Here is a 14,450-nt window from a genome sequence, read left to right as displayed (position 1 = left end):
GGAAGCGGATGAAGCTGGAACGCTCTTCGAGCCGAGAGACTAGCGCACGAGGGGGCTGGCTGGGGGTTGGAGTGGAGTGGAGTGGAGGGGAGGGGTTCAGGCGGGTCTTTTCGCCGGAGGCGGCAGGAGTGCGGGCAGAGGAAAGGTGCGGCGCGGCGGATTTATGGCGTGGAGCAGAAAGATCCGGGGCTGAGCGCACTGCCCCTCCATGGAACTCGCGCCGGTGGCGGTAGCAGTCATAGCGGCCACTCAAGGGGCGCTGGCAGAAGACAGGGGAGCGGTGGAGACGCCGCCGGTTATCTACACGATGGAGAACAAGCCCATCGTTACCTGTGAGTGAGCTGAGAGTGAGGCAGAGCGGCGGCTGGATAGTCGGGGGCGAGTCTGCGGCAGGGCCGTTCCGTGCATCCCCCGCCCAGGGTCGCCGGCGAGGGGCGGGAACCCTTGGCGCCGGGAAAGGCTTATTTATTGCGCGGGGGGAAGGCGCGACTGTGTCGGGTGTTACTGCCTGGTGGTTTAGCTGCGGGTGTCTTGCGAGGTGTCGGGTCACCCTCGTGGGGTTAACCGGAGACCCGAGGTCTACTTCAGCCTACACCACCGAGGCTCGGCTTACGGCACCGACGATGCACGAGGGCAACCCGTGCTGAGCCTCTTTCTCTTCAGTGCTTGTTCAAACATTCAACACGGGAGGCACTTCTTGGGGAGAAATCTATTAGCACTTACTGTACTTGGATGTCAAACGATTCCACACGTGTCTCTTTCATAGGAGGGAGGAACAGCTAGAAGAATGGATATGTATCATGTTGGCTGTCTCCTGTAGTTCAAACGAATCCCACACCCATGGACATTGTACTATATTCATCCCAGTTTCACCTTTCCTCTCAAAATAAAACAAACCTAGGAAAAGTGGATTTGATAGAAAGGAGTTGCCCAAAGGAACTCTGTGGAAGTCTGGGTTTGGGAAACTCCGATGTAAAGCAGAGAATTCATTGGTTCCAAAATCTCACAGTTGTATGGTGTATGCAGCTCTGGGCAATTTGCATAATCAAGCCTTTTGCTCTTTGCTAGTTATTAGCATAATTGTTTCTGCACATATAAAAGTAATAGGCTGGTGTCCTAAGAAATGCTTGAGGTTATCCTAATTGGCTTACTATATACTATCATGTGACTGGTAATGCTCTGTTAAATGTGAACATGTGTTAGACAACAGATGCAGTATACTGTCCCTTAGTTCTCCTTTTAAATATCAGTGTATGTCAGTTAATAGCTGTAGTATTATTTCCTTCAATTTTTTTTCTTGATTGTATAGTTAATAATGTTAGTAAATAACATTATTCCTTTACTATTTATTTTTGATGTTATGTAAATATATTGAGAGCTCTTCCACCGAAGTCAAATTCCTTGTATGTCTAATCATACTTGGCCAATAAAGTATTCTATCTATCTATTTGGAGGGCTATGTTATAACTAACTATTATAACATAAAAAGGTGGAAATATAAAAAAGAGCCTTTTTCACTTTTCAGTCTCAAGTTGTAGTGTTTTTTAGACCATCAGTTTTTCTACTGGTGGTTCATTTTAAAGAGATGAACATAATAATGCAGACCCATTTTGAAGCAGGCTAAATAATCCTCAATTTGTAAATAAATATACTATTCTCCATGGTGAGGGAGTTTACAGTCAAGTTATATATTGTTCCATCATCTATATGTCTTTGAAACCAGTAGAACAGAAAGTCTGCTGTTGTAGAAATGCAGTGTAAGTACATTTCTAGTAGGTTTTCATTCATGCACAGTATTCAGTCTTACAATTTTAGCCCTGAAGTTTTGTAATATTAAAATAATTAGTTTGTATTACATGTGATGAACAATATCAGCTTGCCTAATGCTAAGTAGGAAATGTGTGGTGGAAACATATTAATTCCTTGCTTACTGCACTAGCTGTCATTATTTTTAAGCTGATATTTATTAACTTTTTAGTAGCAATTGTACCTGACATAAACACTGGTCCTTGCATTTGATTACATGCATAAAGCAGAATATGTTTGTTTCTATTGGAGATTAGTCTGCATTTTCTCAATATAGTTCTGTTATAGTTTTAGCTTCATTCTGTTTAATAAAAGGTGGCACAGTTCATATTATAGAAAGAAGAAAATACCTTCTGCTTTCTACCAGTGAAAGAAAAGACAGTATTATTTTAAGCCCAGCAAACTAATAACTGAAATTGAATTTTACTGATGGTTGAATATTAAGCCTTAAAACTTGGAAAAGACTAAGTTCTGTTTCACAGAAATAGCTATACTGAAGGAAGTCTTTACAGTGTTAAAAGTACTTCATACATGCTATTTCAGGAATCCTTAACCCTTTAAGGTCTGCAAGGGGGAGAATGCCCCTTTAGTATCCTACAACTGAGAGATATGTGGGCTTTCTTTGATTACATATCATGGTTTTGCAATGCCCTTTTTCCTGGCTTTTTGTTTTCATACTTGGGACTTCACTTCAACAACCCTAAGCATGCCTTTTATCCCATAAATGCCTCTCTGTCAATGTGTAAGAGGGATCTCCCTCCACCCTTGGGCCTACCCCTCCAACCAGCTCTGTCTGGGGTGCACACGGGAGGAATTGCTTTCACAGGTACTTACTGCCACAGTCTTCTTACTGCCACAGTCTTCTTTCTTCCTTCTCTCCCAACCAGGCAGATGGGACCAACCCTGAAGGAAAGAAAATACCCTCTGCTTTCTACCAGTGAAAGAAAACACAATATTATTTTAAGCCCAGCAACTATCAGTCAGTTTGCAAAGGCCTAGACCATCTGAGTGGTCCCAGTGTCTTCTATTTCTTTCCGTGGGAAGACTCTAAAACCAAAAGGCTCAAGCAAGCTAGCTCTTCAGGCTAGTTAATCTCAAAGGGGAGAGGAGTTGTGTTACACAAGAATTTTGCTGAATGTTCCTTCTGAGTTTTCTTTCTAGCAGTTAAGATAGTTAAGACTTCCAGAATGGGCAGTTTACAAATCAAGTAAATAAAGATATTGAATTCCAGTCACTTGTGTGTTCTGCTGTAATTAGGATCTCTGAAGCTTGTCTGTACCCATTACACAGTTACTGCAATTATTGTGTACATTGTAGGAGCTGTGTTAGTCTATGGTGGAAAAAAATTAGGAATCCGATAGCACCTTTTGCAACTAAATTCCTATTTTTTGCAATATGTATATTTTAAAGTGTTTATATCACATGGTTGTATTTATATATGGGATTTATTTGCTACCTAAATCCAAAATAAATTCTAGTTCATGCATAAAATATAAATACATAATAAAGACAATAATCATACAGGTTAATAATTTTTTGTCAGTGAGAACATATATGATGATTATTATTACTATTTAAGTTTTACAGAAAGAAATAGAGAAATTACAAAATGCAAACAAGGAATCAGGAAAGAAATACATGAAAAACTACAAAAGCAAAATCTTAAAAAATCAGAAAAGGGGGAAACTATCAATATATGTCACATATTAATCAAATGTAAACAGATTTCTAAATTTAGCAGAAAATAATTATTGCCTAACATTATAAAATAATCTATGCCACAGGAAAACATAGTCTTTTAAAAAATGGTTAAGTCACACATCTCTTGAATCCAGTCTTTAATATCAGGAATATTGCTACTTTTCACATTTCTGAAAATAATTCTCTTAGCAACACCCCAGGCCCAATACAATCATAACTGCCTGAAAATGGTCTTATTCCAAAACGACAACATAGCATTAACGTCTTTAAAAAGAAAATCCCCATAAACCTGTTTATTTTTATTAAAATATTGTTCCAGAAAGATGTCAGTGATCCACAGGACCAAACCATATGGACCAATGACTCCTGAAATTTCTTACATTGCCAGCAGAGAAAATGATGATGTTCATCCTTTTGAATACATTCTTTGGAGTGTCCAGTAAACTCAAAATAAGATATTTGATGAATCAAAATTAATTTTAAATTCAGTGAAGCAAATTTAGCGTTTTTTAAAACCTGCAACCATTGATGTTCCTTTATTGGGTGTTCCAGTTCTTTAATACTTGGACTGTCCTTAATGCTGGCTTCAAAAATGTCCCTTTGCTTTTGATATGAAAAGGACATGGGTTTAATTCCAGACATCAACTCCATCAAATATATTACACCTTGGGTTTTTGAGATGCTACCAAAGAATCCAGTCCATATTGGGACATTAAAACATACTTGAATTTATTATATTGTCATTGTTGTGAATTAGGAAGACAAAAATCCATTTGAAGTCGAGAAAAAAAATAAAATAGTTGTTACGAAGTAATTTATTTAAAGTACATATTCAAGATTCCACCCACAGCTTCCAACAGAAGATTTCGCTCCCTATTTTTAGGGTCAAGTTTTTTTCACGAAGTTAAATATTCACTAGACAACCCGTGACCCGTTGTGTCATCATTTCAGAGAGATTTCCTTACCAGATTCCTCAATGCCTTCAACAATGGCAGAGCTTCTAATGTACTGCCTTCACTGGAAAAGTTCTTAAAAATTCAGGGAGATATTCAGAGATGCATCTGCCTTGAAAGTAGCCCATGTCATTCATATTGAACCATATAGCACAGTCAAACATATAGCACAGTTGACCCCAGGAAATGTTTTATGACATTTTGTATTATATCATAAAATGTTTTGTGATAAGTTTTATGTCATAAAATGTTTTATAAAATTTGCCAAATTTCAATTCCACTGGAGTCATGGGTCTTGGGTTTTGGATGCATTCTATAAGTTAGCCCATTTGAGGTACCTTGGTTCAAACCTTGTTGCCTGTGACACACTGTTTTGCCCAGTTAAAGGTTACAGACAAACCAACCTGGGAGTTTTAGTAGTATATAGATGAGTGTCAACATCAAAATCCAGTCTATGACCTAACAAGGCCCAAACTTCTCTGGTGGCTTAAACTGGAGAATGAAATACCCTGTCTACTCTATAGCAATTGCCAGGATTTTAATGGGAAGACATACTCTCCAACAGAGCCCACAAATGTTGATGTTCTACTAGATGTTCATTCCACATAGTTGTACAGTAGTTAATTAAATATAAGCCCAAATGCAGGTTAATCAAATCATTCTGGTACTGGTGATTCTGTTCAAATCAGTCCCTCAAAAGCCTTTTAGAAAAGGTCCTTTTGGGCTTCTGGTGGGGACATGGTGGACTGAGCAGCTGTGCCTGCGGGCTTAGCAGGCGGAACCGATAATACGGCAATTTTTTTCGGGCTCAGGGACGTTTCCTGAAGCCCAGGAGTGTTTTCCAGATAAAGGAAATTACCTGAAATCACCCCATCTGTCCTTTGGACAGCTGCTTGCAGCCAGAAGATTGCAAACAGCGTTTCGTGTTCGACTGGTAAGAGCTAGCTGGGAGGCGGGGGCATCATTTTCCAAGCCATCCTATAGCCTTAAAGGGACCCTAAGACCAGTCACCCCATTTCTAAATCACCAACTTTATGGTGTTTTTTTTTAAGTATGTGTACCCTAAGAGAGGCTTTCTGCAGCGAGGAGATGCTGGCTCTCTTGGTACTTATTGTTTTTTTTTGGGATTACTTTTTTAAAAAAAATACTTTTTTTTAACATGGCAATTTGTTTTCCTTCCAAATATAAAGGAGGATTTAGAGTAAACAACTTCCTGTTATTATTTTGGTATTAAGTTTGAAGATATTAGCATTTTCCTACACGTTGAATCGGCTGATTTAAACCTTCAGCTTTCTGTTTCTACTTTCCCTTGGGAACTGTCTGCTTATCTCACTTTCACTTACACTTACACTGCAGAACTTTTCCATATCTTTGACTTTCGCTGGTTAAGCTCCTCGGGGATGCCATAATCTACTGCGTGAGACATGGAAGCTTTTAAACAGATTTTTTCTGACTTCCACCAAGATTTTAAACAGATCTTTTCTGACTCCTATCAAGCTTTTATGCAAGATATTCAGGACATCATGGCAAATATGAGGTCTAAAATGTGTCATCTGGTTGGGGATGTAGTGGATGAAATTTAAGAATTCAACAGTGATAGAAATGTTTCTTCTAAGAATGAGATTGGGATTTCTTCATCGGAATGGATGATGATTGGATAGTGGAATTGGAGAAAATTAATGGAGAGAGGGACCTGCAAGCAATAAGTGAAATTGACCTTTTGCTGAAATGCCATGAAAAAGAAGGGGTAATTCTGTATAGGAGGTTTTCTGAAGAGAAGTTGGAATTTTTGAGGGGGACAGTTGGGCTGTTTGATTTTTTCAAGAGAAAAGCTCTGTGCATATTGTGGGGATATGTAAATGCTTTGGTTTATTTTGAAGTGAGATAAAGAATCTTTACCTGGATCGTTTTTAGGGTTTGATTGATGTCATTTGTTTTTAAGGATTTGGATTAAGATTATTAGGGTATAAAAAAATGTTTATTTGGATGGTTTAAGGATTTGATTTAAGGTTACTGTTTTGAATTGTTTTTCTTTTTTGGGTTTATTAAGATTAAGATTATTAAAACTGTTGTATTAAGTATAATGACAAAAAAATTATGCGTTTTTTAGTTTGATTTTTATTATAGTAGAAATGTATAGAATAGTGGTAGGAAGGGAATAATTAAGTGTTATCTTTTGGGGGGAAAGTTGCTTAGGAGATTTATATAATTTTTTTCCTCTTTATTTTAATATAAGGGGAGGGAGTAACTGTACTTGGTGATTTTTATAATGAGCTAAAGTGGAATGATTTATAGAAATAATGTGGTTTTGGTTTAATATAGAGTAAGAGATTGGTTATGGAAAGTTTTCTATATCCTTGCTGTTAAAAGTTGGAAGTCACACCTTTCTGTAATGTTGAAAAAAGTTTTCTCCTGTCTTTTCACATTGTTTTTAGTTCTTTTTTCTTTTTTCTGTAGTTTTTTGTTTTTTGTAGCTTTTACCTTTGTCTTGAAACTTAATAAAATTCTTAATAAAAAAGATACTTTTGATAGTGGGTGAGCTATAAATATTTTAGATAAATAAAATATGACTGTAAATATTTTTTAAAATGTGTTTTGTTTGCTCTCCCACTCACATAGAATTTAGTAGGATTTATTTCCTATTTAATTGTCCTGTAAGGATATCTTGTAAAAGTATACAGAGAGTGAGAATTAATAATGTCTTGTAATAGCTAACAGGGCTATTTAAAAGAGAATATGTCTTAACTCTAGCCCAGGAATTTGTGATTTATTTGAATGTAAATAATTGCCAATGGGTTGGTGTTAAAATGTGGACCTAATTTAGTTGGCTGATCACTAAAAACTAGATAAGGTCAGACCTGGTTGGTACCTGAATGGAGAGACCACTAAGAAATCTCATGACTGTAGGCAAGATTGGGAAGTAGTAATAACTGAAAAGGCAATGTCAAACCACTTTTATATTGTTGCAGAGAAAACTACATGAATATGTCCCTGAAGTCAGTGTTGACTTGAAGGAATCTTTAATTTCATCCAGAGCCTTTATCCTTCTTCTTTACCATTAGAGTCAGATAGGACTATCGAGGCTAGTCAATTTAAAATCATAAAGTAACAAGTGTTGGCCTGAGTACTTACAGTATTGGTTAAAACCTTTGGTCATGTATTATTTTAACTTGCTTTTAGTATAGTTTTTAACTTGGGAGCTTGAATGGCAAAAACCAGTAGGACACATATTCACAATTAAAGAGGGATAAATTTAAGTTATTGAAGATGGCGTTCTCAAAATTGTTGAAGAAAATGAAATATAATTATTATGGCTGTACCAGGGCTGCTGAACTTGCCGTGAGCCCTGAAAATAGTATGTTCTCTGTTGCCCTGAAGGAAGCTTACTTTGACTACACCAAATTCTGAATGTTGTTTGGGAAACTTGGAGGCCCTTTTTATATAATCCAGCATACAGAAAAAAGGGACACAGCTACAACTTAAAAAAAGAAAATCAATAGGATGACATTTGCAGGAATGTAAATATAATCAAAGGTAGCACATATAGAAATCAGTGAATGGGTTTTTGAGGTAGGTAGTTAGCCATTGAGACTTATTCCACTCTTGGTTACTCCATGGGCAAATGTTTGCCATCTCAACTTGTAACTATTCCAATAATAGTCTTTTTATCTAGTTCATTCAACTTATCCATTGTCTTACTTTGCTTCAACTTTGTTTAGCATAGTCATTTTCTAGTCCATCATATGCTTGCTTCAGATGTCTGAAATAGGTAAGTTTCTGCTTGCTGATCATTGTCTCAAGGGAACACTCAGTTATTTCTTCCAGGATTGAATGCTTAGTTCTTCTTGCAATCCATAGTACTCTTGGTAACTGTCTTCAGCTACTGAATTTGAAGGTGGTATCTTTTTTCTTTTGCTCTTTCTCAAAGTCTAGAACCATTCATTACCACAAAAAAGGCCATTGATTTAACTAGTTTGATTTTTGTCCTAAAAATGTTTTTATCATTCATGATTTTATCAAAGTTTGCTATTTCCACTTTCCTAGAATTAATCTCTTTCTTTCTCTAGTATACTGTCTATCCTTTAGCTATTCTTGAACTGGAAAGGAAAATAAACCAAACCAAAACTTCACTTTTCTACTGCCAACTATAAGTTCACTAAGTATGCTGATTAATTTTAGTTTTTTTCTTAATATTTTACATTAATTCTGATTTTTCACTTTCTATTTTTCACTTTCATAATTAGCCCTTCTAAATATTTTTTGCCTTTAGCAAACAGAGTGGTGTAATTTACATAACTCAAATTTCTGCTAGTTTTGATCCCAGATGTCATCCTTTTCGATCCTGCCATTTTTAAATATATACCCTGTATGAGTTAATCAGATGGGGAGACAATATTCCTCCTTGTCTTACTTCCTTTCCTATTCTAAGCCTATGGTTTCACCAGAAACATTTCTTACAGTAGCTTCTATTTCATTATAAAAGTTTCAAAGAAGAAGAAGATATTCTGGCATACGCATTAGCCTTAATACATTTCAGCTTCTGGCGTGATCTATATAAAGGCCTTGTTCTAGTCAATAAAACAAATATAGACTACTTTACAAAATCTCTGCAACAGAGATAACTTAAGATGGATATTGGAGAGAGATTATAAAGAAGTAGTTTATATCTGTCTTGTGTCCTCTATCTTTTCTGCAACATGTCTGTCTTTTTTTCAGACAGTCCATAACTTTCTTGTTTGCCCACAGGATAATCTGTAGTATAAATGTTTCTTATAGTGAGGAATGTTTATTTTTTTAGGATTGGTCCTGCAGGATCTGCTTGTTATATTCCATGCATTTGCCTAGTTCTTCCACTGAAGCTTATTGATTTATGATGAAACAAAGGTTTTTTGTTTATTGGTTGGATTGCCACAGAATTTCATGCTGATTTGGGCTGAGAAGTAGTAATTGGCCCAGGGTGAAGAATTTTATAGTTGTGTTTATTATGGTGAGAAATATCATATATTTTATATATTCCTTATAGCAGGGGATATCTGTGATAAATTTCAAACAAATAGGTTAAGGGAGTTTTGTGCAAAGAAAAGGTGATAACAAACAATAATTATTTTCCATTGTGAACTGATTGTCACTGACTTTTGTAGGGGGAAAGTTGGAAGATTTATAAGAGATGAACTCCTTCTTTTCCATAAAATACTGTCCTTAAGGTAGTCAGGTACAGGTAAGATAACTATAAAACAACTATTAAGGTTGGGATGTTTGTTTGTTAATTTACTTACTTATGTAAGTCCTGTATGGGGGGGAGAGGCATAGTGCACTGGACTGTTTTTTTTCCCTTTTTAGGGGGTTGTATTTTAAACTGTTAGATTGATTGATTGATTGGCTGGCTAATTCCTACACTGTCCTACTTCAACAGCTCTAGTAGTTCATAATAAGATCAGAAGAATCAAAATAAACCCACTAATTAATACAGTAGGGTTTAAACTAGTTTCCGTGATGCTTTATTTCTGACTCAAAATGATGAGAATTTTTCAGCTGTAATGGCCAGATGAAGCTCCAGAGCTTGCCTATCTCTGCCTTAACATAACTGAGTACTTGCCAGAGATTCTACCATAGCTTGACTATACTACTTTGTTTTATACTATTTCTTCTTCAATTGTTTTTCCTCTTTCAGCTTCCATGTTTTTGTTATCTTTTCTGCCTAATACTTATATTTACTATATAGAACTATATAGTCTTAGAACAGTTAAAATCTGCAAATATATAATTTATAGAATACAATAAACACCAAAACATACAACAATGAACAGTATTATTTTAGTTTCCTTGTTCCTGGTCACAGCTGAGAAACTTGCAGCTTGCCCTATACAAGCCACTGCCCCATTCTTCAATCCTTCCTTTTCTGTGGGTTCTTAAAAATATAATTTCTCTGTTAGTTTCCCTTTTTAGATACAGGTCACAGTACCAGTCATCTATATACTACTAAAACTCTCATGTCTGTTTGTTTGTAACCTTAGGTTTTTGAACCAAGGTACCTCAGATGGGCTAATTTACAGAATGCATCCAAAACTCAGGACCCATGACTCCCGTGGAATTGAAATTTGGCAAATTTTATAAATCATTATATGATATAAAAATTACCATAAAACACTTTATGACATAATACAAAATGTCATAAAACATTTCCTGGGGTCAACTCCTGATGTTTGACTGAGCTATACAGTTCAATAGGAATAACATGGGCTATTTTCAAGGCAGTACTTCTCTGAATATCTCCCTGAATTTTTAAGAACTTTTCCAGTGAAGGCAGTACATTAGAAGCTCTGCCATTGTTGAAGGCATTGAGGAATCTGGTAAGGAAATCTCTCTGAAATGGTGACACAACAGGTCACGGGTTGTCTAGTATGTATTAATTTGCATCTGTAAAAAAAAACTTTCTCTACTCTTCTGTAATATGGTTTAGACCTGAAAATCCTAATGCCAAGTTAGGATCCTTTTTTTGCTAATTTAAAGAGTATATGTGGTGAAGGTAGTGGATGTCAGTGCAGAACTTCCCAGAGGCCCAGCGAGTTAGTGCAGGTAGGGTACCTCAATTAATGTTTACTCTGTTCCTGTGATGATGATGTCTCACTTCATATTTACTATCTGTTTTCATTGCAGTTATATAGAAATTTTTACTTTATTACCCTTTCTCTCCATTCTTACTTTTTTCCTAGCCCCAACGATATGGTTCAGAATACTGTTGCTGCAAGTCCCTTTATTAGAGTATCATTTAAGAAGGTTTGAAGGAGGTCTTCATAGTGCATGGCTATGTGGAGTTAATGCTTTAGTAACTATTGCAACATCATATCTGTAGATCCACTTCTGAAATGTCTAACTTCAGTCAAGTTAGTGAGTGTTCTCCAAGACTCTTATTGAGGAAAACCTGCTGCTGTTTGTAACCATTCTGTTCCATCATGATGTGCTTGAAGAATTTGTACCTCAAATTAATTTTCTTGGTTGGATAAAAAATAATTCCCGTGCTCTTCTGCTAATAGTCTAAGGCACCATACATCCCTGAACTCTGTAGGTTTAGGACTTTGGGATGGGTGGAAATTTCAGGGGCCCTGCTCCCCTGTAGTTTTCAGTGTTCTAGCACTGAATGTAAGAGTTGGTTTTCAGAGTGATAACTGATGTATAAATAATTCACAGCTGCAAATGTCCCCTTTGTCAGGGAAGGACTCTGCATACTAAAGCTATGAGAAAGATATTCAGAAATCCTTATTTACACATAGATATATTTTTTCTAAATTGAAAATAGTTCACTTGCTGAAATTCTTAAATCATTATTGCTTTTATCTTAATAAAGAGAACTTTGTGAGATTTTTCATGCTTGGGAAAAATTACTTTCAGTTCAGGCAGCTACTAAAGGTAAAGATAGTCTCTTGCTATATTCTTCCAAACATTTTGCATGATGTAATTTGGCTTGATTTAAATCACTTTTTTGAATTTAGCAAGTATACATTATAAATTACTTTTGTGATTATAAATTTATAATCCTAAAACCATTTACCTGGCAGGGTCTTTGGAAATTTTTCCTATCTTTTTGTGGAATCAGATTCTTCATAGATCATTTTACCATTCATCCAAGATTGGCACTCTAGTATCCTGGATAGGTTGCTGAAATTGTGCAGTTGTTATACAACCAGTCTTAACTTTATCTTAGCTTACTGCAATTAGTTTTATCATCCAAACGCTGAAGTTGAAGATCACCCCCCCCACCCCTTTATACAGGGCTTCTGCATAAAAATGTTTGCATCAGTGTGAAAAAGCAACTTGAAGTGTTGTTTAAAAGCACAGGTAGGTTCATTATAACCTCAGAAGGCAATTGCCTAAGTGCCATTAAACTTTGCTGGTGCTTCAGCAGGAACCACAAAAGACACTATACTAGCTACTCAGAATTTAAAAAATATTGCTGGTCCTTTTTTTGAGTCTTGTAGGCCAAATTATGCCTTTTGATTTGTTGTTTTTGTGGTAGTACTTGCAGTTCTTTTACAGTCAGTCTGGTGGGTGGGTGGGTGGGTGGTAGCGGTGGAAAGTTCAATAAATGAGATTCCTCCCTTCCCCCAAATCCTTATGGCAGATCATATGGTCTTGGATCCTGAAATCCTACAAGTAGAGTTCAGGAGGAAAAATATGGTGATTTTAGTGGCCAACCAAAAATCTACTCTTGAATATTAAGAAAAATCTGGAATAACAAGGAAGGTGACAGAAGGAACTGAAAGTAGAGTTGGTAAGAATTGGATTCCCTCTATCCAGCAAGAATTTCTGTTTTGTAGGTGATCTTAGAGATTTAAAAAATGGGGGGGGGAGAGCAAAATTTGATGTTCCCATGTGCTTTTTGTTCCGTAAAAAATGGGGGGAAGTGTGATAACTTTCTGTTATTGTGAAATTATTATTAGCATTTCTATCCCACCATTTTTCTGAGTTTTTAAAGTGATGTACAACACCTTAGTGTTGTACTGAGAGAAAATGTTATACACAAAATGGTCAGGAAAATTCTTTGTATTGCTGTGCATCCTTTACTCCAAAACTATGTGCTAGGAAGAATTTTATGTATGGGTATTTATCCAATTACATGTATGGGTAATGTAATTGGATAATTACATTATGTGCATTTTCTGTACGCAAAGGGCAAGCTAGGCAGTATAGCTGTATATCTTCCTCTACATGGTGTTGATATTTTCAGAAAAAAAGAAAAGACCAAATACTTTCTTTGTGGACTTGCTTTCTTTTGGTGACTTTTCATTTATGTGTTGATAATCTGTTAACTGCCCTCCCTCAGCTCATTGAGGTAGGCAGAACAGTGGAGGAATTCTCAGGTAAGGAGTGCAGAGATGCCGCAGGAGGGCGGGGGAGGCTGCACGTGAGTTGGTGGAGGGGATGCTGCGGTCCATGTGGAGAAAGAGGGTGCGGGGTGCATGTGAACACAGGAAGGCCGGCAGGGAGTGTTCTGGTGTGTGTGTGTGCAGTTGCAGGGAGGCCCAGGAAGGAAGGCACTGGTGGATGTGTGTATGTATGTGTGGGAGCACAGGAAGGGGAAAGAGGGTGCAGTGTGCATGTGAGCACAGAGAGGCCCAGAAAAGAGGGTGCTGGTGTGTGTGTGTGTGTGTGCATGTGTGGGAGTGAAGGAAGGCCATGGAAGGAAGTGCACCTTCCCTGCTGGCTTCCCCATTGACTTTCTTTGTAGGAAGCTAGCAAGGAGTGTTGGAAATAACAATCATCTGACTGTGGCTGAGTGGTAGCACAGTGGCAATGAAGAGTACACAACATTGCCAAATTTCAATCCCACTGGAGTAATGGATCTTGGATTTTGGACACATTCTATAAGTTAGCCCATTGAGGTACCTTGGTTTAAAAATTGTTGCCCAATGGTGCACTGTTTTGCCCAGTTGAAGGTCACAAACAATCAAACAGATGCAAGAGTTTTAGTATATAGATTCTTGGTGCTAATAATGATGTTTAAAAGTTTTAAGTTTGTGTGTTAAATATTGAGCTCTTTTTATCTGCCTGAGCATATGATCTGCTGTGAGGACTCTATATTTGATAATGGGAACTACAGTAACTCAGAGATGTGATAAAGAGTCTGGTCAGCTATGGCACCCTGATTACAGAATTCTCCTCCAGAAACTTTAGCTGGTGTTATCGTTGTCTTAATTATTGTGGCAAATTAAAACCTAGTTATTTACTAAATTTAATTTAACTTCCTTATGATATTCATTGTTATGGTCATATTAATGTAAACTCTTTTTTATTTTGGCACTATGAGTTGATTTAAATATCTTGATGGCCTAAACCTAAAGGATTGGTTTCCCAAAAATATATATCTCAGAAACCAGGATTGCTTTAGTTTTCCATCCATTTCCATAGCTTGTTGTTTAAGTGCTCACGTGGCCTGCTCAAAGCCCATCATTAATAAAGCTTTTTGTGAAAAATTGTAAAATTGTAATACTG

General features: G+C 36.8%; 1 protein-coding gene across 2 annotated transcripts in view; it reads left to right on the top strand.

The window, feature by feature from the left end:
* Positions 1-93: 93 nt before the first annotated feature.
* TRAPPC10 (trafficking protein particle complex subunit 10) overlaps positions 94-14,450 on the top strand; it is a 61,687-nt gene continuing 47,330 nt past the window's right edge. For both annotated transcript variants that reach the window (XM_063305305.1, XM_063305306.1), the window contains exon 1: positions 94-332. In XM_063305305.1, the coding sequence (XP_063161375.1) occupies positions 209-332 (124 nt within the window). In that variant the 5' untranslated portion in view covers positions 94-208. The remainder of the gene's footprint in view (positions 333-14,450) is intronic.

The sequence above is a fragment of the Candoia aspera genome, chromosome 5 (genome assembly GCF_035149785.1).
Source record: "Candoia aspera isolate rCanAsp1 chromosome 5, rCanAsp1.hap2, whole genome shotgun sequence".
Classification (NCBI taxonomy): domain Eukaryota; kingdom Metazoa; phylum Chordata; class Lepidosauria; order Squamata; family Boidae; genus Candoia; species Candoia aspera.
The sequence above is the reverse complement of the archived record's forward strand: the minus strand, read 5'-3'. Positions and strand labels throughout refer to the sequence as shown.